At 47.4% G+C, this 27718-nt stretch overlaps 1 protein-coding gene across 1 annotated transcript in view; it reads right to left on the bottom strand.

The window, feature by feature from the left end:
- The window catches only part of Cd6 (CD6 molecule), a 39732-nt gene that overhangs the window by 10669 nt on the left and 1345 nt on the right, over window positions 1–27718 (bottom strand). The window contains 1 exon segment of the mRNA XM_037204754.1: window positions 504–572. Within this exon segment, the coding sequence (XP_037060649.1) occupies window positions 504–572 (69 nt within the window).

Genomic DNA, 27718 nt, shown 5'->3' on the forward strand with positions numbered 1-27718 from the left:
GCCTTGTTGGACCAAGAGTCCCTTTCCTGGTCCCTGGGCTGCGCTGAAGGTACTATCTTGTCACTGTTATAAGGGTGACTTTCCCATAGGAACCTTTCTTAGGTCACAGGGACCTTCCTACAGGAAGGACCTGTCTGTTTCTGCTCCCCAGAATGCACCCCACTGCTTGTTCACAGCTCTGCAGAGTAGGGCCCCAATAATCACATGCAGAGAAAAGAAAGACGAGGCTGACGTGGTCATCACCCCACCACAAACCCTGGCTTGCTCTGCACAAATCTCTCAAGCGGCTTGTGGTATATATGAGACTCTCAAATACAGGCGTTCTCAGACCGCAAGGAGAGCCTATTGGGACCTCAGTCCCCGGGCCAGGAGGAAGAGGTGGTCTCCGGAGTCAGAGGGTTTCTTTGGTACCTGAAAGTCCACTGTCCTTTCTTATTCTCTCAGACACAGTCTACTTGGTCTCAGAAAATTGACTGCAAGGCCTGGGAAAATGGTTCACTTACCTGGGTCCAAGGGCACATTTGTGGTGCTGCCGTTTCTGGGCTGGCCAGAGGGGAATGGAGACGAGAGGCCTGAAATGAACCAGCAGTAGCCAGGGTGGGTAAGGGAGCTGTAGTCTGGGGGCCCTAGAGATGCCCTAAGGACAGGAGCCTGCTGAGGCTTTTGGGAAAATGTGATCCATCAGACTGGGGAAAACTCTCTCACTGTGTGGGGAACCACTGAGCTCCAGAGTGCTTTCAGACACAGAGAAGCTGACTTTCTCTGTGTTCCAGGTCTTTGCATATCACAATCCACTGACGCTCAGCAGCATGGAGCAGCATATGGTTAGCGGTCCCACTTTATAGATCAGAAAGTGAAACCCAAGTGATAAAAACACATTGCCAGGTGGGGTGCTTTGTCCCTTCGGTGCCACTGCTGTCCACTCTGTCCAGGGAGGCTAACCTCAGCATCTGCCTAGGGCTTTGGGCTTCTGCTGACTCCAGGCTGTAGGGAGCTACGCCAGAGCTAAAAAGAGAAGGAGGACAGCAGAAACATGGTGCTTGTGCACCTGGCCCCTCCCTGTGAGGTCCCTGTGAGCAGGCTGCCCCATTCTGAATGCCATTGCTTCTCTCAAAGTAGAAACCTCTCCTTGACTGTCTCCCTCTGGGTCTCCCTGCTCACTGTCCTGTCTAAGGCCCAGGGAAGTCCCGGGACAGCACCCCTGGAGACACAGCCCTTCCTGTCTAGGCCCCTCCATCCCCCGTGACAGAAAGTAATCAGGTCTTTAATTGCCAGTCTTCACCAGCTCCCTCCTTTGCATCCCAGCCTAACCTCCAGGGGGAAATGACTCAGAATTCAAAGCACAAACTCCACAGTGACTGCGATATTCAGAGGGAGAATTCAGATGTGCCTGAGTGAAGATTGCAGAACTGTGCAGAATCCCAGTTCCCATAGCAATGAGCCCAGAGCTGCAGTGGGGCTTTTAATATTTCTGCATATGCAAGGGGAGGGAGAAGAAGGGAGGGTTGGCCCGGTGGCTGGGTGGAGGGGCTATGTGTGAGCGTGTTAGCATGTGACTGAGACTGTTTGGATTCATCTGGTCATACATACAAGTGTGTGTATGTACCCATGTTTGGGGCAGGGGGCGGGGCTTCAGCTCCTTTGGTACCGTCTCTCTCTTGGGGTGGACAACCACTCTTTTGTGCATAAAGGTGCACGTTATTTCTCCTAGACAAGAAAGTCCTGGAGGGCAGATTCCAGGTGGGTCATCCAGGACACAGTGTTTGTGGACTGGCTGACTGAATGGAAGTGTAAACCGGAAGCTGCCAGCTCCCAGGAAAACTGTCACCAGTTTATTGAAATTGGCTGTACTCGAACACTGTGGGCTGCTTGTGTTACAGCGTCGACCCATCCCTGGTTGCAAGAAAGGACCTGGCTTTTTGTGATCTTGACTGTCTTGCTGTAGGAACAAGAGCAGATGCTACCCCAACACCCCAACACCTCCCACGGCCCACCCGTCTCTGTTTACAGAGACCCTAGGCCAGGAAAGGCTTTCCTCATGTCACCAACACTTTGGCCTCACAGTTCTCATTTCAAACTGGATCACTTTTTTTCTGCAATAAAACTTTATGAAAGAAACTTTTGCCTTTCCCTGTGAACTTACTTTGTACCATTAAGAAGTCTGGACCCAAAAAGGTTGCTGGATGGGAGAGACAGCTCAGCAGGTAAGGGCGATTGTTGGCAAGTCTGAGGACCTGAGCTCAGCCCCCAGGACTCACGTGGTGGAAGCAGAGGACCAACTTCAACGGCTTGTCCTCTGACCTCGCTCCCATGCCGTGGCATGAACACAAACAAACAAATAGGCATAGTTTTTTGAAAAGAAAACTAACAAAGGAGTCAAAATGTCTGCCCATGGGAGAACTGCTTGTAAAGTCTGGTCTGCTCATAGCATGGCATCATATGCAGCCCTTTAAAAGAAAGAGAGGAAATAGTGGCACACTCCTTTAATCCCAGCGCCCTGGAGGCGGAGGCAGATGGACTTCCGTTTGAGACCAGCCTGGTCTGCCTAGCACATTCTGGGGGCAGGAAAGGACGAGAAGAAGGAAGGAGAAAGAGAAATAGAGCCATGCTGATCTGAGGGATTTTCATGCTTTATTAAGTAGAAAAAGCAAGATGCAGAGAAGAAGCGATGAAGGAAAAAGTTCCGTTCAACAGCTGTACTTTAGCTTAATAAAGTAGTCGTGTGTAAAAGGTATGTATGTGAACAATGAGAAGACACTGAAACACAACGCACCTTTTATGCTGCTTGTGTGAAAGAGATGGCAGGTGTTACCACAAGCATATCAAAAATAAGGAAAGCCCGGAGGCTGGGGGTGTGGCTCAGGTAGCAGAGTCAGAGTTGAACAGGCCTTGAGTTCCATCTTCTGCACTGTGTATAACCCCGGCACTTGGGAGGTGGCCACAAAAGGATCGGAAGTTTAAGGTCATCCTTGGCTACACAATGATTCACTGTTGTGTGTTGAGTTCACTGACCACCTTAAATCATCCTCTATTTCTCCAAATAGACCTTGAGCTGTGCTTTGGTGCTAGGAAGCGATGGACCAAGAAGGGCAAGAGGTGACAGGAGGAAATGGGGACAGCAACCCCGGGCAGCAAGGAGGCTGCCTTTGCAGTCCCAAACAGAAGCCCAGGTGGGACAGGCAGAGCTGCTATGGAGGAGGCTCCAGGGGCAGGTGCCACCAAGGGGAAGGATGAAAGCCCAAAGCAGCACAAGCCCATGACCCCATCACCCAGCAGGGCTGAGAAGAGAGATGGAGAACTCCAATTCCTATGTAGCAGTACCCTCTCAGAAGGTAACAAAATCAAACCAAAACTGCAGAAGAACCCAGAAGTGGTGGTACATGTCTGTAATCCCAGCACCTAAGAGGCAGAGGCAGGAGGATTAGAAGTTCAATTGTCCTAAATTACCCAGTGAGACTCAGTCTCAGAACAACAAAAAAAGCCCACAGGTGAGTCTGAGGATCTAGGACTCTGATTTATCTTGCATCATCGAGGCCCATGGGCTCCCGTGGGCATCTTAGGAGAGGCATGTTGAAGGGGCAGTGGTTAAGAGTCTGGACACTAAAAGCTGAGACCCACAGGCCATCCCAGCATTGGAGCAAGTTCAGAAATGAGACTCTTGGGTCCTATTCCAGTTGTACACATCAATTAGATGCCAGCTACAGCCCAGGGCACCTGTGGCCACTAGGCTCAACCTGAGATGCCAAGAAAAGCATGGGTACATAATAAAGTTGAACACATGATAGATGAAGGTTTCATGCTGGGGAGGAGGCAGGGTGAGGGTGGAAGGGAGGGCTGAGAAATAAAGAGACTGAATCTACAGAAAGAGCCTCGTGGGAAGTGTGGCATATGTCAGTGCTGGCAACACTGTTAGGAACACTGGAAAGTGTTTCCAAGTACATACAGCAGCAGCAGCAGCAGCAGCAAAGGAAACCCTCTGGTTCCCATGCTCTGCTTCTGGCTTGTAGCCTGCTGGAATGGTCTTGAGGGCTGCGGGTGAAGCTCAGAGCCAGAGCGCTTGTTTGCCCAAATCATGCAAGGCCTTTTGTTGGGTTGAGGGAAAGGGGAGAGAATAGAGGGGAACAGAAGGGAGGCAAACTTCCGGATTCAGTTATCCTTTGAGCTCAGAGTCCATACCTGGACCTAGTGGTTGGAGAGTCCTTGCTCCAGCTGAGACTCTGTCTATGTAACTGAGACAGGTCTTCGACCCTCTCTCAGCCTCAGGTGACCCCTTTCCAGACTGGAAGTAAGTCTCACCCCTTACAGGTTTGTGGTAAGGATGAATCAACATGACATTTAGTCATCGAGGGCCTGCAGGGGGCCAGAGTGCTCCCAAATGTGTTGTTGTTACAGATAAAAGCTTCTGGACATCTTGGACCTCACAGTACTAAAACCAAAGCAAACACCCACTCTCCCCCAAACTGAAGACTGCTAAGTTCTCTGGGAGCCATTGGGGGACTGGCTAGGAACACACAGCACATTCAAAATGTTTGTCATAAATTATTTACAGAGGGTTTTTAACAGCTGGGTGAAGGTTTACAATAGAATGGCAATTCACAGTCTAGAAAATTAGTAAATCAGGTAATTTTGGCTTCCAAGCCTGACAACCTAAGTTTGGTACCTGGGGCCCATAAGACAGGAGAGAACAGACTCCTGCAAATTGTCCTCTCATCTGACCATCCCAACCACACCCACACAAAAATATATAAACATGTAACTAAAAATGGCAAATAAATAAATGAATAAATAAATAAATAAATAAATAAATAAATAAATAAATAAATAAGAAAGCAAAGCAAAGCAAAGCACATCTCTAGGTGTGCCTGAGGATGTTTCCCAAGAGGGTTCACTAAGGAAGGAGATTGACCCTGAATGTGGGTGGCATCATCCCACAGGCTGGGAAAGAAGAGCAAGCCAATAAGGGCAACTATGTGCTCTATCTATCTATCTATCTATCTATCTATCTATCTATCTATCTATCTATCTCTATCTCCCTCCCCCTTCCTCACGCCTTCCCTCTCCTGTCCATCTCCCTCTGCTCCCTGCCCTGCCATGTGCTCCCTGCAGTGATGAATTGACACCTCTGAAACTCTAAGCCCAAAGCAATCTCTTTCCCCCTTAGTTCATTTTCAAATGTATCTGCCCCAGGAACAGAAAACCTGGCCAACACAGCCCTACTGTATTTTAAGCAGCACATGGGCTGCATCCATATCTGTTTTTGCTGGCCACATGCACCGGGCACAGAGCCTCACCCAAAAGGGGTGCTGAAAGGATAGAAATAGATGGAGCTCAATCTTTGCCAGTGAGGAAAGATCGTCAGAAAAAGAAAACACATTCTCCTGTGGTGAGGTTTTCTGTTCTCTGCCTGCTTTGTGTTCCTCTAAAATGTCCGCATATTCTACATCAAAATAAAAAACGAACTCACCCACTCAGTCATAAATTTTCAAATACATGCACCAGGTGCTGCTCACAGCACCAATGAAATGAGTTTTGGTGCTGGCTATCCGGGCATTCTGCTCACACGGCCCTGCAGAGGAAGCTAGAACACACCATATGGCCAGGTTAACCAAAGCCAAGTCCCCCCTGGGGAAGAAACAAACAGCTCATATGATTGCAAGATCTGGACATTTTCCCTGCAAATGTCAGCGTACTCTAGGGGGAAGGGACACAGTGGAGGGATCAACCAAGCTCAGCACTGGCAGAAAGGGATCTGGGTTGGGTCTGGCCGTTAACTTGCTGTATGACCTTGGGGGAGTCCTTTGCACTGTCTGGCTCTGCTTTCTCACGGGTATAAAGAGTAGACGACCATTTTGATCTCTTCTACTCCTTATACTCTTTGATAATTAGATTAAAATCTAAACTGAGAGAGAGAGCAACTAGCAAACAATTACTATGTGTTCTATAGATACAGCTTTATTCAGCTGTTTTGCAGGGAAGATGGACTGTTGGCCCCAAGAGCCCTCTTGAATGGGCCCCTTATCAGTCTGTGTCACCATCAAAAAGACAGACACAGCGAGGTGCAGCAAATGGTCTGGGGACACCCGGCTGGGCGGTAACAAGGGCAAGCTCTGAACCTGCACAGGCTAGCTCTTGAAGCCACTCACTAAACCCCCAAGAACAGACAAGACCGTGTCTTTACACACCTGGCATCCCCCTGCAGAGGCTGGGCCACTGTCACTGCGTGTGGAGAGCTCACAGCCTAAAGGCCACCAAGAACATAGATCTGGGGAGACTAGAGATTGCCCTGTCCAGCTTGGAGGGAGAGCCGCATGTGCTGTGGCCCCTTGACAGTGGGCGCACAGGGCACCTGGCATGTGGTTTGTACAGCTGCGGAATGGAAGCTCCATTTTACTGAATTTGATGCATCTCTATTTAATTTTAAGTTCAATTCAACCACTAGAGAGCTTTTCAAAAGGATGAATTATTGTCACCGTCACCATCATCGTGTGAGGCGGGGGCTCACGCTACAGTGCATGCATGGAGGTCACAGGACAACTCTGTGGAGCTGACTCTTTCCTCCCGCCTGTATGTGGATTCTGGGGATCTGCTCCATGTTGCCAGGCTTGCTGAGCAATCGTCTTTACCTCCAGAACCATCTCCATTGGCCTGAAGAGTTTTAAAAAAAAAAATGCCTGGAACAACTTGCGTATAGCAATCTCCTTTTTCAATTGGAAATTTGTGAAATCTAAATACAGATTACTTCCTTTCCTCTTCCTCCTCTTCCTCCCCCTTCTCCTCCTCCTTCTCTCTCTCTCTCTCTCCTTCCTTTATTCTCTCCTTCTCTCTCTCCCTTTATTCTTCTTTTTGAGACAGGATTTTGTTAAACAGCTAGCTCTTCTGATATTTGCTTTGTATCCCATATTAGCACTCAAACACTCAGCCATTTTATTGCCTCGGCCTCGTGAGTGCTGGGATTACAGGTATGTGTCACCACACCCGGTGCGGATTGCTGATTTCTAAAAATTAATGTCCAGATTCCGATGTGCTTTAAATAGGAAGTCCATACTGTATTTTAATGACTTCATGAGGGGAACAGAATATATAAAAGGGACTCACTAATAATTATTTTGATATGTTGAAATGAAAATTGTTAAAGTAATTTTTATCTGTTTGATCAAGGTAGCATCATTGGTTTGGGGTTTCAGTATGAGTTCACTTTACTTCACAAGCCTTACATTTTCCATTCACCCAAGCCACCTAGGAAAGACTTAGGGATGCAAAGAAGTCTCTGGTACTTGACTGACAGAGAGATGTGAATGTCAGAGACTTGAGGACTTCCAACCTCAAAGAACTTCAGTCCCTCAGGTCAAAGAAATCCTGCTTTGCTTGTGTGCCTGAGTGTGTGTGTGTGTGTGTGTGTGTGTGTGTGCCTGAGTGTGTGTGTGGGGGGGAGGTTACACACATGTGTGGTGTATGCACACACCTGATTGTGCAAAGGCAAATGGTGGGTGTTGGTGCCCCGTTCTTTCACTCTCTCCCTCACTTTCTTGAGATAGGGCCTGTCACTAGAGCTTGGCTGATGACAACTAAGCCCTAGGCTTCCCTGTCTTCCCCTCACTGCCCCAACGCTAGTGTTACAGGTGTGTGGCCATGCCTGGCTTTTTACATGGGTACTGGGGATTGAACTCAGGTCCTCATGCTTAGAACTCAATCCACCTCTCCAGACTGAGAACGCAGCTTTTAACAGCATCGCTGCCACCATGGCCCACAGCAGAAGATGTTCACCTGTTTGGCTCTTTCATGCCTTCCTGAGTTCTGTTTTTTCTCCTTTCCTTTCTGCTAGTGAGTCCAGAGAGATGAAAAGGGCAGTTTAGAACCTCTACTGAAGGGTCTTCACATTCTGGTAGGGTTTGAGTGTCCCCTGCCCCAACCAGAGACAGTGAGAATCTGTGAGCCAGGTTCTTCTCAGTGCTGAGACTCAAGCCTGTTGCCTGTTTGCCAATGTAGGCAATGAGCCCATTAACATTTGCTGAATTCAGCTTCACGCTGGGAGCTGGGGTGGGTGTGAAGGAGATAAGAGGAAATGGAATGATCTAGAAAGTAGAAGCAGCATGTTTTCAGAGCAATAATTCTTCCCTGTCATGGCCTCTGCTCTCAAGACATTCTTTTTTCATGATTTAGAAGAGGAACTTTGGCGACAGACAAACAGTGATTTAAACCACCCCTGCTAGTCACCCGCTGCATGCCCTGACAAAGTCAGTCAGCCCAGGTAGCTGTAACCTGCTTTGGGGCACAATACACATGGGATTGCTCTGGAGGCTGATGTCTGTGAAATGTTGAGGTCTTGGCATATGGCAGCCACGGTTACGACCCTTCACCCTGAGGCTCTGACCTCACTTCTCTAGTTCAACTCTGAGTGGATTTGAGAGTGCAGAGGACCATTAATTATATATTCCGTCCTTGGCATCATGGTGACTTTGGGGCCTCTCAGCCTTTGTCTTTGCACAGGAACAGCCCTGTTCTCACCAAGGCCCCACGCTCTCCTCCTTCCTCCTTGTCTTTCTCCTTAATCTTATTAGAGCTGCCGCTCCTTCACAACTGGTTTCCCTGACTCTGCAAATATGGCATCCTCTGTTCCTGAAGAGGAGGTGAGGGCTCTGGTTGCCACGGCAACAAGAATTTCTCTCTATGAAAAGACTCCCTGCTTGGCCTCCAGGCCTGCTCAGTTTGCACCTTCTTTGCAGCTACCAGACTATAAGATGAGACACCACTTCACAGAAAGTAAAGAGCACTCGAAATACAATTCCCAAGGAGTAGGTGGGAGGCTCTGTCTCCAAGAGAGCCCGGCAGCCAGGAGCACTGGCTTTCCCCCTGCCTCATACCTCTGATCTCCCACAAAGGATTCAGACTAGAGTAGAAGAGGAAGGCCAGGTCCCTTCCTTGAGTCTCTCTCACTGGGAGATCTTAGAGTCTTGGTATCTGGTTGGGGAGGACCATCTGTTCTAGCAGATGTTACACAGCAGATTGGAATCAAACATGAGTGGGTTCAAAACTTAGCCTTGGAGCTAGGGATGTAGCTGTATCAAGTGAGGATGGACCGACTGCTCCAAGGTATGGTTGAGGGAAGGTTTTTATTGTAGATATAAGAGAGAGTACAGCCAGAGGCGCCTGGAAGAGTCTGGAACAGGGAAAGAAAGTAGTAGATTAAACATGGCCGGCAGACTGAAACAGGCCATAAGAGGAGAGAGGGAGGGAGAGTGAGAGAGGAAGAGAAGAGAGAGTGAAGAGGGAGAGGCCAAAAGAGAGGCCACAGGGCCCATATGGCAGGGTTCTATAGGAATGAGGAGCTTGGGGAAGTGAAGCAAGCGCATGAACTGGAGAAGTTTAGGGTAGGGGGCAGGGTGAGTAGAGCTGAGAGGGGCCAGGATGCATGGGCTCTGTAACAGGTGCTTGCAATGCTGAGAACCTGGAGGCCAGCAGGCACTTTGGTTTGCTAACAGACACCACACTTAGCCATGTGTCCTGTTTATTGCCTAGCTAACATTCACGAGACCCTGGCTTCCATTGCCACCATTGCACACACAGATGTGGTGGTGCACACCTGTACACCTAGCACTCAGGGGGTAGAGGGAGGAGGGTGACAAGTTCACGGTCTTCCTTAGGTACACTGTGAGTTAGGGGCCAGCTTAGGGTACATGAGGCCCTGTCTCAAAGAACAACAACATTTATTTTTAAAACACTTAATTTTCCCTTCCAGTGGAGTGATCTCAGGCAAATCTCTTCACATCTTGTCTCCTCATGTGTGTAAAAACCTCATAGGACTGATGTAAGATCACAAGAAGAACCCATTCAGGGAACTGACTCTATAAGTGTCCAAGAAGGCCTTGTTGAATTGACCATTACAAATGTATAATGTGTGTGACAGATGTGTGTGCACATATGTCTGGTGGGTGGGGAAAGCAGATTGCACCCTAAATATACAGGACATCCCTTTACTTATAACAGAAATAGCATAGAAAATGGCTGGTGGTGATCCCTTGATAAAACTCAAGGTATTGGAAACCATACCTTCATGTGTGTATCCTAGGAAACAAAACCTCCAGGGTATTTTCATGCTGATGTATGCAAAAGATGTTCACTGTTAACAGGAGAAATTGAGAAGCAATCTAATAGCCTATAAGTTGTAAGTGTAGTGTATTGTATGCAGACCCGAGTACCTAATTATGAATGAAGTAGTTCATTGGCACATCTTCAGAACACAGGGTGAAAGTTTAGAACAGTGTGTCCCATAGCATGTCATACATATTGCCTATACCCTGTGCAATCCTGATATTGGCTGATCATAAAAGCTAAGCAGGGTGAGGCCTGGTTAGTACTTGGATGGGAGAATACCATCTGTATACAGTTCAGCTCACATCCTAATACTGCCCTCTGTGCATGGATGAATTTTTGTGTAATAAAAATACAAAAACATGGAAGAAAAGACACACACACCATACTGGTTCTAGGGGATGGATGCTCTGGGTGGCAAAGCCATGGGAGTCTTCTGATAGTATCTGTATGCTTTTCATTCTAATTAATAATTTCCTTACAAGATCTGGGCAAATATGGCAAATGAAAACATAGTCATAAGTTTACATTACATTACATAGTCATACTATGACTCTGGCTTGTTTAAAACACTCATTTGTATGTTTGTGATAGTTGTCAAAACACTTCTGGAAGGTTCCGTAATAGAGTAGTAACGACATCCATCTTTGAGGGCCATCAAGGTGGTTCAGTGCGGGGAAGGCACTCGCTGCCAAGCTTGGTGACCTGAGTCCTAGCTCCAGAACCTACGTGGTGGAAAGAGGGAACAGACTCTCAAAAATTGTCCTCTTGCTGCCACAAGGAAGCTGTGACATGCATACTAAATAAATAAATAAGACCTACCTTTGAAGGTAGCATTATTGACATTTTTCTGCACTTTCGAAATTCTGTAACATTTACTATTTTTTTTTTACTAAATTTACTGAAATTTTAGTGAAAAAAAAAATAAAAATTGATGAATGCATATGTGGGAGGCCCTTGTAAATCACCCGAGTCATGGTGATGTGCCCTGCCAAATGTCTTCTTACCCTTTCTTGGTTGGAAAACTATGATTTTCACTCTCTACAATGGTGCTCAGGGGTAAATTTATTGGTAAAGAGACAGGACTTAAGAGACGAAGGAACTTTCAGGAACGATAGAGCTTCTAAGAGGCAGAGTAAGGCTCTGATCCCAGACTGGGACTGTTCTGGACTCCATTAATTATCACTCAGTCACCTCAGGGTGACTCACACAAACCCTGGTTACCTTTGTGATGGACGGACGGAAGAGTCTTAAGGCTTACTTCACTCCACCAGTGTTTCCTGAGCTAAACCCAGGCCAGCTGCTCTTCTGTAAGGAAGTGGAGGTCCGGGACCCTGGCATGCATTCTGCCCATCATCCAGCTTGCAGGCCCAAGTGTTAAGAACTCCGTCTATAGGATGTAGATGCTGACAGAAGTGAACAAGGAGGGCAAGGACTGCTCTGTTGAGGCAGGGTAGCCAGCAGATCCAGGAAGATCTTGGCTTTGTTTTCTCGGTTCTAAGAATCACAGCCAGGGTCTAGCATATGCTAGGAAAGTAAGGGTTCTGCTTGGAACCACATCTTCAGCCCATTATACTTTTGGTGTTTGGTTTGGTTTTTTAATAGGCTGCCCTTAAACGTGGCTGTGTAGCACGGGTAGGCCTTGCACTTCCAATCCCTTACCTCAGCCTCCACAGCTAAGGTTACAAATGTGCACCACCATGCTTGGCTGAGTTTACGAAATTTTACTGAAGGAGAGGTCAGTGACCTTCAGGTTAGTGACCCTTCAGGAAGGAACTTCTCACTGGTCTGGTGAAACATATCCACACGTACCAAAAACTCCCCCTCTGCCTAGTGGTTGAAATATATTACATCACAGGAGGGAATGCTATGAAACCCATCTCAGGGGCCAGAGAGATTGCTGCCGAGGAGAGCTGACTGATCCTCCAGAGGACCCAGGTTCAATTCCCAGCGCCCTCAGGGCAGCTCCAGTTCCAGGGGCTCTGACACCTTTTTTTTTTTTTTTTGTCCTCCACGGGCAGCGCACACATAGCACACAAACATACGTGCAAGAAAAACACCATATGCATAAATAAATCTCAAAAGAAAAAAATCCACCCCATTAAGTTATCAGCCCTAGGTCACATGGCTTATGAGATAACAGAACAAGAATTAGATCCAAGTTAGCTCTCCAGATCCACTCTTTCTAATATAGCGTGTAGCCTCAACATATGAGAGGAGGTAGAAATTGCATACTGGACGGGGGGTGGGGTGAACAAAGGCCTGGAGGTAGGATGGGGCTGGCGTGTTGGACTAGACCCAAGAGATTCAAGTGAAGAAGAAAACTGTCTAGTGCTTGGCTGCCTGTGTGAACGCTGAGCTAGCTTCTGTAGGCTGGAAGGGGCAGAGGTTGAAACTGCTGCGCTGAATATCACCTCCTGGGGCCTGTCCCCACCCACTGGCTTGAGCCGGGTAGGGGGCTGCAGTGAGGCCTTCTGGGGATGCTGGGGCAGCAGTTTCTGGGCAAACAAAAGTCTGAATGTGGGCAAGAGATGAACAGTCTCCCTGATGTAGGGTGTGGGTTGGGGGCCAAGGATGATGACAAGACCTTTCTAAGACAGCTGAGATCTCCTAAGAGAAGGCTACCTTGATGTTGGGTATCCAGAAGCCACTAGAAGTCATCTCTCCTCAGAAGGAAACACAGGCTGCTCCAGGCTGGACCAGAGCCCAGAGTATCCTAGGCCTCAAGAACAAGCCCTAGCTCAGCAGCCAGGCTTATAGTCATCTCTCCTGTGTCCATGGGCTTCATAATCCAACAGGTCTCTTTTCATCCAGCACCTGGCTTTGTATGAAGTCAGGAGTAATGCCAGCTTCAAAAAGGAGCTAGGGATGAACTGAGGGTGCACAGCCTGATGCTTCATGACCACCATGTGTCATTAACAGTTGAAGTCTAGAAGTCACCAATGTCCACATAGATCTGTCATAGGTTCAGGGTTCACTAGGCCTAGGGAATGGGGGAGGCATCTGAATGACCACCATGAACCCTTGTTTTATATAGTAATGTGCTCATTCATCTATGTTAGAGACCCATGGAATCTCAGGTTCCAGATGAGAGCATTGAGGCTCTTGTTAAGCAACAAGTCCAAAATTAGATAGTAGGTGTCTCTGCATCCAAGCCCATACTCTGAACTACTTGGCCATATGGTTATCCTATACAACACTCTGTAAGTCACGTTGTAGATGCTTCTGTGACAACTCCAAGTCTTTCCAGTGACTGTGTCGTTAAACTCTTAGTCTGGGAGGTGTTGCTTGTTCATTCTTCTACAGATTCCTTTTTTCTTAGCCAGCTCTGTGCCAGCCTGTCCTGGTAGAGTTCACAGATGACTATGATTATCAAACAACCTAAGCTAACTAACATGTACCTTTTCAGATTGTGAGTGGGCAAGATGTAGTTGTGTAGACAGTAACCTTCCACTCCTACTGTTACCCCCCCCATCCACATGCACACCTTCTTTTTTTCATCAATGAGGTGGTACATCAGGGTACCCATATGCTTCTTGGCAAAAATATTCGAATTTTGACTTTAATGCTGAGAATGCAGTGTTGCTTTCTCAGCCTCTGAATGTCATTGGTCAATAGCTCCTTCATACGAAGTCCATAAGTCTTCAACATAGGGCTGACAGTGACTTGATGGAGTGTTTGTCAAGGCCAAAGTGTACTGTCTATTTGGGAACTTCTGAAGAGGCAGCCAGGCCAGGCTCTGGCCATCAGTACCCACTGTTTTGGGTGATGGTCTGCCTCAGATGGATGGCCACCTGTCTGCTTACCCCCAGCTTTCTCTTCTGGTTTATGATTTAGTTTTTGTTGTTTTGTTTTGGTTTGTTTGGTAGGTTGGTTTTGATTTTGGTTTTGGTTTTTCTAGACAGGGTTTCTCTGCATAGCCCTGGCTGTCCTGAAACTCACTCTATAGACCAGGCTAACCTCCAACTAAGAGATCCGCTTGTCTCTACCTCCAGAGTACTGGAATTAAAGGTGTGCAATACCACACACAACTATGATTTTGTTTTTGAATTCTAGAGTCCTTGAGAGAGAGAGAGAGAGAGAGAGAGAGAGAGAGAGAGAGAGAGAGAGAGATCAGTGCCACAGCTTGAGATGTTCTAAAGAGCCAGGCTGAGGTGGGTTCAAATCCCTTGATTTCTGTTGTTGACCCTCAGTAGGTTTTGTCAACCTAACCTCTGTCTGAGGGACGTCGGGCAGTAAAAGAGAGCATAGTCACCCAGGGCGTGCTTTAGTAACCACCCTGGGGACATTCTTACACAACCATCCTGCAAATCTGAGGCTCCAGAAATTGTTTTCATAACTCTGTTGGCACTGAGACCTGATCTAAGAAGCCATTTGCAATCTTTATTTATCCTCTGAGGTGTGAAAAATCCTATATTTTACTGCTGAATTGTGAATGTAAGTGGTTCTAGTGGCTTCCCTACCTCCTACTAAGACATTGCATCATGGACAATATATGCATCACGCCAACTTTTGAAAATCCAAGACAAGTGTGAGAAGGGCCACCTTATTCACTGCTGGTGGGGTATTAACTAGCATAGCCATTATGAAAATCAGTAGGGAGGTTCCTCAAAAAGATAAAAATAGAATTGCAATACTCCCAGGTACATACCCAAGGGACCCCTCCCATTACATAAATGCTTGTACGTTCTTCTCAGGAAGTAGAACCAGCCTGGATGCCCATCAGCCGCTGAGTCAGTAATGAACATCCAGTGTATATACACATGGAATTGTTACTCAGCTATTAAGAAAAATGAAATCATGAAATTTTCAGAAAAAAGAGAGAGAACTAGAAAAGACTATATTCAGTGAGGTGACCCAGGGTCAGAGAGAAACCACACATGTTTTCTTTCATACCTAGAGCCTTTAATGTTTGTGTATACGTAAATGAGAAGTTGTGTGACAGATTAAGGCTCTAGGAGACTGGATAGAAGACCACTAGAGCGGACAGAGGGGCTTAGAAGGGTGAGGTTAAACATGTGACAAACCAGTAGAAAGAAAGCTATTGATGGGAGGCACGGGGGTTGGAGGAGAAGCCAGAAACAACAACCTAAGTGCCATAGCGAGGGGCTGGAGAGATGGCTCCGTGGTTAAGAAACCTGCTGCTCTTGAAGAAGACCTGCGTTTGGTTCCCAGCACTCCCACGGCAGCTCAGAACCATCTGTAACTCCAGTTCCAGGAAACCTAGCGTCCTCTTCCGGCCTCAAAGAGCACCACACATGTTCTTGCATACATTCAGGAAAATATTCATACACATAAAATTAAAATGAGTAAAAAATTTTTCAAATGCCATGATGAAACTTAGTTATTTTGAAGCTAACAAAAAAATATAATGAGCCAGATTTGGTGGCACACACCTTTGATCCCAGAGCTTGGGAGGCAGAGGCAGATGGATCTCTGGGAGTTGAGATCCTGGTCTACAAAATGAGTTCAAGGACAACTAGGGCTACACAGAGAAACCCTGTCACTGTGGGGAAGAAAATGTAAGTAGTATTCTAACACAGAAATGCCATAATTATTCATTCTTGTTCTTTTATTTTTTGGTTTGTGTATGTGTGTGTTAATTTTATCATTAAAAAAAAAATGATGGAGCTGGGCAGTGGTGGCGCACCAAAACTACACAGAGAAACCCTGTCTCAAAACAAACAAACAAACAAACAAACAAACAAACAACCACAACAAAAAAAATCAAAAAAAAAAAAAAAGAAAGAAAGAAAGAAAGAAAGGAAGGAAGGAAGAAAGAAAGAAAAGAAAAAACTTTAAGGGGTTGGGGATTTAGCTCAGTGGTAGAGCCCTGGGTTCAGACTTCAGCTCTAGAAAAAAAAAAAAGAAAGAAAGAAAAGAAAAGGAAAGGAAAGGAAAGAAAAGAAAAGAAAAATAAATAATTGCTGGGCTGGGCAGTGGTGGCCCACACCTTTGATCCCAGCACTCGGTAGGCAGAGCCAGGTGAAGCTCTGTGAGTTCGAAGCCAGCCTGGTCTACAAAATAAGTTCCAGGACAGGTTCCAAAGCTACACAGAGAAACCCTGCCTCAAAAAAACAAAAATAAATAAATAAATAGATAGACAGATAAATAAAAATAAAAATAAATAAATAAATGCTGGAATCTTAACTCCAGCTACCCTGGAATGTGACCTTATTTAAAAATAAAGTGTTTAAGACAGGCAGTGGTAGCACACACCTTTAATCCCAGCACTTGCAAGGCAGAGGCAGGTGGATCTTTGTGAGTTTGAGGCTAGTCTGGCCTACACAGCAAGTTCCAGGATAGCCAAATCTGTTACACAGACAAATCTTGTCTTGAAAAACCCCTAAATAAATAAATAAATAAATAAATAAATAAATAAATAAATAAATAAATAAATAAAAGTGTTTATAGAGTTCATTAAGTAAAAATGAGGTCTGTGGGGCAGTTCCTAATCTAATATTACCGATGTCTTCATAAAACAACACAGATGTAGAGCCCAGGGAAAAGGCTATGTAAGGTGAATGCAGAGACTGGAGTGGTATTTTTCTTTTTATTTTGTTTGTTCTCTGAGACAGGGTCTCCTGTAGCCCAAGCTGACCTTAAACTCAATATAACTGAGAATGGTCTTGAACTCTTAGTGGCCCAGCGTCCACCTCCGCAGTGCCAGGATTACAGTGTACACCGCCACGCCTAATTTATACAGCATTGTGGGCTGAAGCTCAGACCTTCAGCATCCAAGGAAAGCAGTCTTCCAACTGAGCTACATTCCCAGTCCTGGAGTGATGTTTCTGCTAGTCAGAGGAACACCCTAGATGGACACAAACCTGCAGAATGGAGGAGATGAGGACAGGTGCCCCCTCACTGCCATCTGTAAGAACCCCCGTGGCTGCCCTCGTGACCCTGTGCTTAATTCAAACCTCCAGGGCTGTGTGAAAATAGATGTCTCTTATTGATGCCACCTAGCCTTTGGGACTTTGTCACTTAACCCTAAGACAGTAAACCACCCACCTCTGCACTCACAGCCACAACAGAAATTCAACAGCAGCTTTGTGGGAGGAGCCTAGAATTCTAGAGAATTCTAGGAAAGAGGAGAGAAGCCAGCAAGAAGGAAGGACGGATCCTCCTTTACTTCCGGATGCTTGTAGAGTCTCTAAGCCAGCAAGTCCTTCTAAAGCCTGCGTTTTGTGACTGTGTTGAGATGGCTAGAGTTAAAACAGTCTCACAGATGCTAAATATCATCATAGAAGCCTGTAGGGAGCGACAGGGTCTGTCACAGCCTGGAGTTGAGGGGCTGACCTGCCGACTGCACTAATTTTACCTGAGAGAGGATGGGGATTTTCTCAAAATCACAGCTGAAGGGACACAGCTTCATGTTGTTTGAAGAGCTTCATGTTGTTTGAAGACCCCGGCATCTGTGTGCTAACAGCCACTCCCCAGACGCTACTCAAAACCTGCCTAAGGCCTCCTTATCAGCACCCCACCCACGTGCTGACAGGCCAAAATGTCCTCTCTGCTTCTGAGAATTAAAAACTCCCAGCTTCAAGGACAAAGAGTGGGCTGAGTGAAGGTACCGGGTGAGACTTCTGTTCTGTTTGCATTCTTTTTTAATGTGGTTGTTACAACTTTTTTACAATAAGGATGACTAATGTTTACATTGCTGCTGAATTTTCACTAGAACTGGGTGGGAGCGGTGAGAAGTGGCAGAAGAGGCCAGCTACTGTGGCGGTCTTGGGCAGTAAGTCCCGGATCCGTTCCACAGCTTCAGTCTCAGCTATCAAAGGGTACTTTTAGACCCTGGTGAAGGAGCCGGAGGGCACTCCCTCGGCTCCCAGCACTCACTGTAAACTGTGTGTCCATCCCTCACAACAGGGCCGCCTCCCCACCATCCCATTGCCTCTGCCCGCTACTACTCCCACAGTTAGTGAAACTTTCCCACAGCAAACTTGGTTCAGAAGACAATTTAAGATAAAAGATTAAACAGCACTGAATTGCAGAGTAAGCAAATTACACCCTTTCTAATTGCCCAATCCTTTAAAAAAAAAAAAAAATCGGAGTGGTCCAGATGCCTCAGTTGGTAAAGGTGCTTACTGCCAAGCCTGACAACCTGATTTGATCCCCAGAGTCCACTTGGTGGAAGGAGAGAACCGACTCTGGCAGATTGTTCTCTGACCTCCACACACATTCTGTGGTTCGATAGCACACATGCACATATGAACACACACACACACACACACACACACACACACACACACACACTCATTCACAAACAACAATAAGACAAAAAACCTCAACACAATGTTACCAGCTAACACCTTCCACTTTTTAAGTGAGAAAGGGCCCACTCAGGCTTGGTGGCGGGCTGTTTACTGACTCTTTGTTTCCAGCATTTTGGTGTACATGTATAAATATATCATATATGTTAAACTCTGACTTCACACTTCCCCCGGGTCAAGTCTAAATCCCAGGTTCGGTGACCCTTGCTAACTTCTCTGACCCCATCTCCGCTCCCTCACATCCCTGTGATCTCTTCTTTCACATCTGGCCTCCATGGCAACTATTCCCTTTGCCTGGAATGACTTCTTCCATGATGTCAGCATCCATGGATGTGGGTGTCACCCAGGCCTGCTGGCACGCCCTTGGAGCTTTCACGTGCATCTCTCACCCAGGCTGCTTTTTCACGTTTCCTGTGCCTATTACTTTCTGGAATGATACAATTTAAAAAATGTGTTTATTTAGCTTTTTCCCATAACTTCTGTAGCTTAAAAAAAAAAAAAAAAAAAAAGTATCCAACAAGTAATACTGGAGTCCCAACAAGCTGAAGGAGAACTTTCCACAGCGGCAGAGAATTAGTGAGTCAAACTCCAACATCTGAGGCAGGGCAGCACACTTTAATCCCAGAGAAGAAAGAGAAAGTTCTAATAGAGAAACACAGCAAAAAGTCATCAATTAGGCCAACAACGATGGGACAGCCCATCCCACAGGCTTCCTGAGATAGATCCAGAGATGGGTACACATCAACCTATGACAACCGTGCCCAAGGAGGCCTGACTCAAATCCATCAGGAGCAATCATCAGACTAACCAGATAAGGGACATTTCACGGAACAACTGCTCCGTGTACTTCAAGAAGAGTGACATCATGAAAGAGAAAGAAAAGGCCGGTAAATCATTCTAGGTGGGGCATGAAGCAGAATTTTCTTCTGGAAATTACTGGACTGCCCACAGATTCTCAGTAAAGTCTGGAGAATAATAATACTGTGTCTGTGGTCATTTCCTAGGATTTGGAAAGCGCACTGTTATTATGTAAGAGAATGTTTTATTTTCCCCAAACCTAAAGCTTTCAACCCTAAATGGGACATTTTTTTTTTTTAACACAACACACACAGTTAAGGTTCAGGGGCTATCTTGGAGGGGAAGGAGAAGAAAATGGAGGAGCTGGAGGATGGGGACGAGAGCTGTGAAATGCCGTCTTCCAAACACCGGCACAGCCAGTGCACACAGCGGCAGTGATAAACTCAGCTCAGATACACAGTAGTCAGAGATATACACAGCAGCTGGAGCTATAAACTCAAGATGAAGCCAGATGAAATTCCTGTACAGAAGGGAGAGGTGCCCTCCAGGCCCCAACCTTGCAGAGGAACTCTCGGCAGTTGATGCCTTTTACGAGGGAGAGAACCATTCTTCTAGGATGTGGTGACTGTAGCTCCCCCACGCTACAGTGATGACCCACACCCATGCACATATGAGCAGCACTAACTGGACTTGTTGGGTTATAAAAGGGGGCAGGGAGTTAGGAGGGGGCTATTGGGGGGAAGGGAGATGGAGGAGGGAATGGAGGGTATACGTGACCATATTTCATTGTATACATGTATGAAATTCTCACAGAAAAAAAAAACCAACCCTAATGCTGGGCATGATGATACACAAATGTAGTTCTAGCTACTTGGGAAACTGAGGCAGGAGGATTACTTGAGCCCAACCTGGGCAACATAGTCAGATTCCGAGACTCTGTCTCCAAAACAAAACAAAACAGCAACACAACCTAAGAAACAAAACTAAAACATATTGGAGTGTTTAGGGGGAAAGAGACAGTGTGTCCACAACCTGCTCTCAGATAGGTATGAAGCCAGTAACAGACAACAGAAGTCCACTTTGAGAGAAGAAACCCACTTCGAGAGAAAATGATAAAGCAAACGAGATTCACTTAATGGTTGGGAGTCTGGGTGAAGTGCTCGTGGAAATTCTTTGTGTTATTCATGAAACTTCTCAGTAAGTTTCAAATTAAATGGCTATGATAAAATTTACAAAACAAGAGAGTGAGGGAGAAGGAAGGAAAGAAGGGAAGGAGGGAGGGAGGGAAATGAAAAAACCAAGATTAAAAAGTTTCCAGAATTTAGGGGCTGAGTCAGCTGGTGATGGGCAGGGTAGAGGGCTGCACAAGACAGCTCCTCTCTCCATCCAGATGGCCAGCAAGTTGGAGCCCAGGGTCACCTGTGTTCAAGTGAGACCAGGTTGGACCATAGCATCCCCTAGCTATTCTGGCATGAAGGTGTGGGACTGAGCATGAGCCGGGCTCACATCACAGGTAACGGGAGAAGAGGCCCCGGGGTGAGAACGGGAACCTGTACAGTTGCCTTCTGGCCTTCTCTCCCGGGACCTTGAGCACCTCACTTCCCACTCTGCAGTTCATTGTCCTCCTCTGGCAAATAGGAGCCTTTGTCTGGCCACTCTGGGATTCCTCCAGCTTAGACACCATTGTATGTCCAGTCTCATCTGGACAGAAGACGCTTCTCCGAGGAACTTAACTCTTGTACCCAGAAAGAAGACAGAGAAGGCTAGAGTGATGAGCAGGATAGGAACTGGGTCTCTGGCAGCCCAACAGTGCACTGTTACCTCTGCCCTGACCCCAAATCATCCCCTGGCACCCCTCCAGGAAGAGGTAAACACCCCAGCTAAAAGCACGTTGCTGTGCCGATAAAACCCTTCCTCCTAACCCCACTGAGGAAGAGGCAGCTAGTGGAGGTGAGCTGGTGCCCAGATCTGTTAGGAACTGATAGCCGTTGGTATCAGTTTGCTCTTCTGGAAATGGGGCAGATCTCTGCTCAGCTCTGCCTCCGGTCCTGAAGATGCAGCAACTTCTCCTGTGACCTCCTGACCCAGACAGTGACAGACCCCTAACTGAGGATGGGCGCTCAGAAGAGCCCCCAGCTCTGAGTCTTCTCCTCTCCCAGTCAGCCCCCACCCCCCAAAAGCCCATGCATGCCTTCAGTCCACACAGACCCCCTTGGGCATCTGTTGGCACTGTCTGGAGACATCAAGCTGGCCAGGGTTGTGAGAGAGGTCGGGAGTGGCCTGAAGACATGGAGGCTGGATCTTCTAATATCCCCCCATCATGGACACTTGTGGAGACCCAAGAGCTGGGTCTCTTACAAAGGAAAGCAAGCGGTTGTTTCCTGTGGTGAAGACCCAAGCCCTCAGGTGTGCCAGGCCCAGCCCCATAGCTCATCAACTCCTCTGACTACCGTCTCTGTTAGGAGCCGTTTTCAGGCAGGAGACTGTCGGGCTACAGAACCTACAAAATGGCGGGCGGAAACCTGGGCCACGCTTTGTTCTTCCTCTGTGTCCCATGCCTCAGCCACATCATCCCCTGCCGAAGAAGCTATGGGGCCCTGGCAGCATCCCAAGACACCTAGTATTGTTCTCAGTGTGTCATAGTATTTCATGGAGGCAGGATCTCTCACTGGCTTGAACTTACCATGTTGGCTGGGTTAGCTGCCTTTGAACCCCAGGGATCCACATGTGACTGCACCCCTGCACTGGGATTACAATTGCATTCCACCATGCCAGGCTTTTGTTTTCTAACGTGGGTTCTGGGGATCACACACAAATCTTCACGCTTACAAAGGAAGCACCTTCCCCACAGAGCCATCCCCCGAGTCCCAGACATGATTTTTTTCCCCTTAAATTTAGCATTAGACACCATTCAGGCAAATTACATAACCTTCTGTGCCTCAATTTTCCTACCTCTCAAATGGGGTTGGTTGCCCCAGAATTGTGAGGACAGGATAAGATAAACATCTAAGCCGAGACTTAGAAAATGGAAGTCGCTAGCGATGGGTGGGGGTTATAGTTCATTGGCTTGTATCTGTGGCCACACTAGGCCAGGTTGACCTGGTATGTATGCCCACCTTCTTCATAATGATATGACTTTTGTTTCTTGTATCTTAATGCCAGTACAAGGCTTAACACAGAATGACTGCGCTAAGATGGAACCTCCTACCAGGCAAGCTCCCCCTTGGCTCCTGGTGCCTCTTGAACTTCAACTTCCTGCCTGGTCCTGATGCTCATCTTAACTGCCAGGCGAACTCTCTGAAGGGGAGCCGTGGCAGAGAAGGCAGTCATGCCATGTCTCCTGTGTTGCCAAAGGCCTTCTGGAACCACGGAACCACTGAGCTCCTCCAGGTGGACTGTGGACTCAGTGGTGAGCAAGGAAAAAGAGGACAGTGCCATTTGGGGAAGGAGCTTCAGAACTTGCCATTCAGGCCTCTAATTATGGAGGAAAGGGCTCTGGGCTGCTTGGGTTCTGGCATTCATTAGCTAAGTCTCCATTTCTGCTCCTATAAAAGAGAATTACCTTGTAGGTAAACAAGTTCACTGTGCAAACGGCACCAACTTAACGGCCAAATCCTCTGCACATGCGCAAGGTTAATCCCCTTCGGCCTCATGTGACGCATTTCTAATATAACAATTTGGAATACCTCAGTTTGCTCAGGAACTTTGGATGCATTGTCTAGGTTGACTTGACCACCTAAGCACCCTGCCTGGCCTTGCTGTCTGTAGCCACAGGCACACGAACAACCCTGGGGTCTCCCAGAGCTGGGCCTGAAACAAGCCTGTCTGACCCCAGGGTCCTGGCTGGGGCTGTGACACACCGTGTCCATCCTGCCTGAGGTTGGATGTCTACTGGACCTCTGCTCTCTCAGCCTGTGATCTCCAGGGATAGACTTAGAGGGCAAGGATTTTTAGATCCATCCTCAGTGTCCAATATGTTCATTTTCTAGGGAGGAAACTAGCACCAGAGAAAAGAAGGAACTTGCTGGACGTTACCCTGTAGAGTTCGTTAAGGTAAGAGCTGGTTCCCAAAACCCATGCTGATTTCACCCCTTCAAAGACTCCCATCTTCCCCAGGTCACAGGGAATCAGTTTCCTAGAGTCAATTGGGAGGTGGGAGTGGACAGCTCAGCCAGCACAAGGACCTGATTTCAATCCTCAGGCCTCACACAAAATAAGCTGAGCCTGGGGCCAGCATCGGGGAGAAAGACAGGCAGGTCCCTGGAGCTAGCTGGCCAGTTACTCTCATCTAATTTGTGAGTTCCAGGCTAGCCAAAGATGCTTTTTCAACAAGCTAGCTGGCTGCCTGCTGAGGAACTGTCTGGCCTCTCTATAAACACAAGCCAGAGTTTGGTCAGTGGGCCTGAGTTCAGATGTCCTCCCTCTTTCAAGGCTCACCAGAGAAATTCGGGGGCTTCTCAGAGTGCTCTGGGTCTGCCCGTTATGGAACACATATCCAGAATGTTCCAGGCAGCTGAGCAGCTTCCTCAGATTGAGTCTGGTCAGAGGGGCCTAGGCCCAATCCCTCTACTCTTTCTTTGTTCACTGTTTCCAAAGTGCAAGTACACACCCAAAAGTTTGCACGACGGCGGCTTTGCTGGCTGCCACCTCAATACTATCACCACCGCGCTGTTTCTCTAGCAGCCTGTCATGGAGAGGAGGGCCTCCTGTGGGACTAGCTGTAAATGCCTCTGCTACCCACAACCCTCCCTTTGGAGGAAAGAGAGAGTAGCAAAGCATATGGCTGGTGTCTAGTGTCTAGTGACATCTTTTTGTCTCCATGACATTTATTTTTACTGATAGCATGTTCAGGTGCTTTCCAACAGCTTTCTCTGTGAGCCACGTGGAGTCTCTTCTACGAATAAACACAAGACCACTTAAAACCGTCCTTTGAGAAGGTTCAAAGGGTGGAGAGCTGCAGAATACTGGCGACCTGGAAATGACAGCCTACAGGGGCTCCTTAATACAAGTCTCCGGCCTGGTACAGGCATTGAAATCTGTGGCTTCAGTCTGTGTGTGGTCCAGGCATGGGGAAGGTGACCTGGTCTTTTTCTATCAGACTAGCCAGCCCTGTCCTGATCAGCTGGAGTTGCTCACTGACTCACTCTTTCTTCCTTTCTTCCCTCCCTCTCTCTCTCCCTCCTTCCCTCTCTCCTTTCTTTTCTCTTCTCTTTCTTTCTTCTTTCTTTTTCTTCTTTCTTTCTTTCTTTCCCTTCCTTCCCTTCCTTCCCTTCCTTCCTTCCTTCCTTCCTTCCTTCCTTCCTTCCTTCCTTCCTTCCTTCCTTCCTTCCATGTATATGGGTGTGCTACGGTATACACATGGCTGTCAGAGAACAGGCTGTGTGAATCTGTTCTCTCCTTCCACCATGTGGTTCCCAGGGATCCAGCAGCCAGGGACTGGCTGTATCATGAATTTTCTTGTAAGGAAATGAGGCTGGTGTGAGCAGCACAGAGGCCTTGGCAACCAAGAATGAGCATGGGAGCTGTCGGCAATGTATCTCGATCCCCTCAGATCACTCTGAAACCATCTACATCTGCCTCACTGTGTCAGCTCTACCACGTGGGATGGCCACTGTTGGAATAGCCAGGCCAACTGTCCCCTATTAGTTGTCACCCGTGGCCAGACAGATGATGCAGAAGCTTGCCCTGTCTTACTGACGCATCTGTGAGCTGTATTACAGGCAGGAAGCTGTGGCATGAAATGGAATGGAAAAGTGGGCACGTGATGGATTTTAGTCGCCCAGGTGAGGACACAGGCATAGAAGATTAGGTTTGTGTCCCTAGGACCCAGAAACTGTGGGTCAAAGGACTGCCCAGTTGGAGGACAAAAGGACACAGTATGGCCCTTGGCAGCACACCTTCTATTTTGGTAAAATGACAAAAAAAGCTGACCTTAACTTGAGTCGGCCGACATGACACATTCTCCCTGCTTGAGAAAGCCCCAGCCTCCAGCACACCCTTCCAGGGAGGCTAGACTTTGCAAAACATACCTGATTAAGTAAGTAGAACTTTCTAGTATTTCTAGAGATGCACAAAGTAAAAGTTGGGTCAAATTCTGTGCATCGGTATGTAAAAATCCCGTGTTTGCGATGTTGGAGGACATGCAGCCCTCAGAGCTCGTGCACGCGATGGGGCAACTGCTTTCACTTCAAAGTTTAATTTAAAAACTCAAGAGGATTTGATAATGTCTGCCAACATCATTGGAATATTTAGGAGAATTCCGAGGCCACTTTGCTTATGTCGGAGTCTTAGGTCTAAAAACACTCTTCCTTGGGAAGACTTTGCTTTCTGCTGTAAAAGGAGAGGGAGTCGTGGTTCTGAGAGTTTCGCTCACAGCAGAACTCTTGCCTGGAGCCTGCAAGGACTGAAGGCCAGTGAGGGGTGTGTGTGAATATTCGAGTCCTTAGAGTCCTAAATTCAGTTTAGAATTACAAAGATGGGCTGGCAAGATGGTTCATGGGCAAAGGTGGTTACAGCCAAGCTACATCCTGAGTTCCCTTCCCGAGATCCACATATAGGAAGGAGAAAACCAATTCCCAAATTCGCACACACATACACACATACACACATATGTGTGTATAAGTTTAACTCGTTTTCAGAATTTGTTTTGTGCTCTGCACTGACACATCTCAGACGGAAGTAACACAGCGGCCGCCATGTTGGACAGCATAGAGCTGAGGGAATTAATTAGCTAGAATTAATTAGTAAGGGGCATTTGCTATTTAAAGTAGCGACCTGCTCTCTTCAGCCTGATTGGCTCCAAGGCCCCTTGAAATGACCAAGCTTACAAGTAAAACAAAATTTATATTTGCAAATAAGGAAAAATAGACAACTTTTTCAAAATTAAACCATTTCTGTATGTGTGGTGCTGGGTGTCGAAGTGGGCGTCTTGCACACTCTGGACAAACGCTCAGCCACTGAGTGGCATCTCCAGCCCCAAGGACTATTATTTTAAAGTAATTACAAACTGCCTTTTCAGTGCACAGAAGACTTTATCCACTCACCGGGAATGCAAGGATTAGGGAAAGCTAATTATTATGGGAGCTCAGGCCCTAGGTGAGTCAGAAGCAACAATGGGTGAAAACCCCAGCTTCAGAACCCCATCTCGCCTCTAATCAGGGCTTCGGGTTCACTATCTCAGTCTCCTTCCCCCTGGATGATCAGGACACCGAGGCGTGGAACTGGACCCGGGCAACAAGGGTGCACCATCATGAAACCGTGGGTCTGTCTCTCTAAGGCATGGTCACCCAGAAACATTCAGGCCTTTCCAGGGGCCCTGGGTGGAGAAAGCTGTATGGGACTGAGCAGAGAGCTAGGGACCAGGCCTAGGAAGAGGAGCAGGAGAGGAGGGTCCTGCAGCTCTCAGGAAAGCTGGCATCCCCCAGCCCCTGGCATCCCTCAGCCCTGAGCCTCAGAATAGAATCAAGCAAGGCTTAAACCACTCAGGCTTGACCCCGCTCCGGGACAGAGAGCTCCAGAACTTCACCGGCTTCACTCTCCTGTCTCCTTTGTCCTTGTTCATCATTTCCTACCTTTTCCTTCTCTTTTCTCTTAATGACCTTTCCCCAAGCACGTGTGGTCCAACACAGATCCACCACCCCGTAAGCATTTCCCCGTAAACATTTCCGTGCCCAGCCAGCAGGGCCTACCAGGTCAAGCAGAGGGGAAGGAATGCTCAGGCCCTGGGCTCAGTGTCTCAGCCTCCCTCACATCAGCAGGAGGGAGACATGGGGACATTTGGGGAAGCAGTTTTCCTTACACCTGCAAAGCTCATCATCTTGGGACATTTCTCAGTGAGACATAGACCATCAGTAACCAGTGAGCAAGCATTGCCCAAAGAGGGGACTATTCCCTGCTCAGAGTGCTGGACAAGCTCAGAAGAAAATAACCATTTTTTAACCAGAATGTCTTGATCCTCTCCCTCATCATCCCTTTAACTAAGGGGGTGTGTGTGTGTGTGTGTGTGTGTGTGTGTGTGTGTGTGTGTGTGTGTAAGCCTTAGGCTCCAGGGCCTTAGTTGGCATCATTTCAATTGCCACAGATTAAGTTTCGCCACCATTTATTTTTATGATTTCCCTTCTTCCCTGAATTCCTGGCGAATGATAAGGGTTTTCCTCTAACGACATAACAAAGTTGTTGTTGTTTCAAAACTAAAACTAAACTTGTATCGGTAACAAAAAGTGAGTCAACTGACTTCCACGCCGGGACAGGAAGGAGCCGAGGGTACTGATACCGTGCATGGGGCAGCTATATCTAAGGGTAGGCTCTGGAGCCTGCCTGCTGCTGAGGTCTTGCCTTCCCATGGGCATCTCCCTCCACCCATCTTCTCAGACCTAGGACCAACCACCCATCAGCCTCAGCACAAAGGGCTCCTGCATCCGGCTCAGCCCCAGCCCCCGTTCCTACTGGGAGGCAGTGGAAATGGAAGGAGTCGGTTTGTTTGAAGCCCCAGTCTGGGTGCTCAGCAGTCCTTTCCCTGTGGACTTAATCCGGAGCCTGTACCGGGCCTCTTAAGG

The sequence above is a fragment of the Peromyscus leucopus genome, chromosome 1 (genome assembly GCF_004664715.2).
Source record: "Peromyscus leucopus breed LL Stock chromosome 1, UCI_PerLeu_2.1, whole genome shotgun sequence".
NCBI lineage: Eukaryota > Metazoa > Chordata > Mammalia > Rodentia > Cricetidae > Peromyscus > Peromyscus leucopus.